This window comes from Saprolegnia parasitica (genome assembly GCF_000151545.1).
Source record: "Saprolegnia parasitica CBS 223.65 unplaced genomic scaffold supercont2.849, whole genome shotgun sequence".
Lineage (NCBI taxonomy): Eukaryota > Oomycota > Saprolegniomycetes > Saprolegniales > Saprolegniaceae > Saprolegnia > Saprolegnia parasitica.
In genome coordinates, this window is record NW_012157243.1 from 742 (window position 1) to 3,029 (window position 2,288).

At 52.6% G+C, this 2,288-nt stretch overlaps 1 protein-coding gene across 1 annotated transcript; it reads left to right on the forward strand.

Moving 5' to 3' along the window:
• Positions 1–1,833: 1,833 nt before the first annotated feature.
• On the forward strand, positions 1,834–2,274 carry SPRG_17903 (hypothetical protein; the record flags this gene model as incomplete). Its single annotated transcript, XM_012357318.1, has 1 exon — positions 1,834–2,274. A coding segment is annotated over one exon (441 nt), but the record flags the coding sequence as incomplete, so codon positions are not given.
• Between the last annotated feature and the right edge of the window lie 14 nt (positions 2,275–2,288).

Sequence of the window (2,288 nt, forward strand, 5' to 3'; positions counted from 1 at the left end):
AACTCTGGTGTGGGGTTATGCAACAAGTCCTCTTCTTGACTAGGAGTCATGGGAGAAAGCTGCAAGAGTCATCTCGGTCGTCCTTAACAAGGCGTAATGCTGCGAAGGCGACACAACAACACAACCTCCCACACCGCCCTTATATCAACTGTAATGTAGCGAGTTGCCACGTTTGCTGGTGGCGTATTTCACGTCGAACGAGAGGGTGCAGCGTTGGCACCGTTGTAAACGCCTCGTGCGACGCTTGCTCAAAGCCTGCGTTTTTGCCGTGTAGCATTACACAGTGATCTAGGCAGAGAGATTGGCTTGGGGATTTGTGTCTTGCCACCTTTGCTGCGTCACACGAAACTCGAGTGGTAAGAGATGCGATGTAGTACAACACGTACGGACGTGAGCTGCTCGTCGTTTGCGAGCTTTAAGTAACGAGCCTACGGAGCGCAGTCGCAAGCCCAGCAAGACGTCGCCTCGCGACGACTCTACTCGTGTGCCTGCATCAACGAGACCACTTTGTACGAGTGGCGTCAGCCAGCGTATTATTAGAGAAACTAGAGAAACACTACCTTGCATACAGAGACGCTGACCTTTTTTAATACAATCCCTATCTGTTATGGTAAAAGGTGTAGCAGAGAGTGGCAAGCATACCGGTACTGTAGTATGGTGAATTAAATGATTTTATCGGTGCAAGAGCAGGCAGTGCCTGCTCTTGCACCGGACAAGGAATACGTAGACGACCGCTACGACGAAGTCGTCTGCCCAAACGCGAGCTGCATATATCGACATGTAGTGGTTTTGTCTGTGAAATGCACAGAGGTGAACAGGTGCTAGTGAACCTTGTCAACGACCTACTGACTGTTAACGTTATAGCATTTGAGTCCCCATTCGAGTAGCGTCTTACATTGTGCGAAATGTGGTCGACCTTGCTACATGTGAAGGTGTTGATGACCGTCTCTTGACGCTTCCAGAGAACTTTTTGTGGGGAAGTTGCATTGCTCTTCGAAAGAGCCGGGACTGCATCATGCATGCTGGTATAACATCCACTCGCACCGTACCAATTCTTCATGGATGGATCACGTAAGTTGAATCCCACCGACTCTGTAGTCTCTCGGGGCGAGGTGTTGTTTAGTTTACCTCTTGTGCGCAACCCTTCGCGGGTAGGCAATGTGCGAGCCGCCGTTGACGTTGATCTGCATCTCCAACTTTGGTTGACGTCGGGCGTGTTGCTACACTGCATGCCGTCGAGCTACCAGTATTTTGAAAATAGTAACGTTAGGACCCAAGCGGGTTCTGCGAATCTTCTTGGCTGGCCAGACGACGATGCAATGTCGTTTGCCGGGTGGCTTGAAGGCAACTTTGTATACTCGAGTCTATTAGTGTCCGCACCGTCTAGAGCGTATGGTCCATCAACAAAAATCAGCTAAAAAATCGCGTTACACGACTTGTTGTAACTGCCATATAAAGCGAGCATCTTTTTAACCTTACCACGTACTAGTACACAGCACGCCTCCTGATCCGTTCGAATCGCTACACATGTACGTATCTGACAGAGCTGTGTGTGGAAACACTGTGGTGTTGTCGCCTCTCGGTCACTAGTATCGCGACAGGGGACGACGAGAAGAGCAACATAGAAAGCGAGCAGCGATGTAACGATGAAACCGGCTGGCTATCTGTTTGATTGACGTCAGGAGCACCCAGCTGACAAAGCTAGCCGTTTACGACGTAATGTCTGGCCTATAATAGGCCACCGGATCCTTTCGCGGTGGTATCAGTGTACTGTACGCTTTGTTTATTTACAAACTTGCGCGCTCGTCCGACAGTGTCCTTGCCCGTACTACGATGGCCGACTATTCGCCGGTCGCAACAACCTTTGTCCTCCTCGGTGTCACGTGCTGCTGCCTCGGATACCGCCTCGCCTACATGATTGCGCTCTTCGTTGGTCTCCTCGGTAGCCTCTTTACGTTCTACGTCTCGCCGCTCGCGGCGATCGCACCCGTTGCGATCGTCACCCTTGTCTTTTACGCCGGCCACCGCCACGGCGGTCTCGACGAGGCCATGCGCTGGACCACACTGACCTTGATCGCGCTGGCGATGACGACCGTCGGTGCCATTAGTACCTACGCGATGCGTCCGATTGTCGACGTCGCCTTTGGTATCGTGGCCGGTGTCTGGGCAGCGGTCGTCGCCCTTCTCTTCCTCCGATGCAGCGAGCGCACGGCGCTCATCGTGGCAACCTCAACGCTCGGCGCAGCTCTCATCATGCACGGCAGCACGTTTGCGGTGCAAGATGGCGC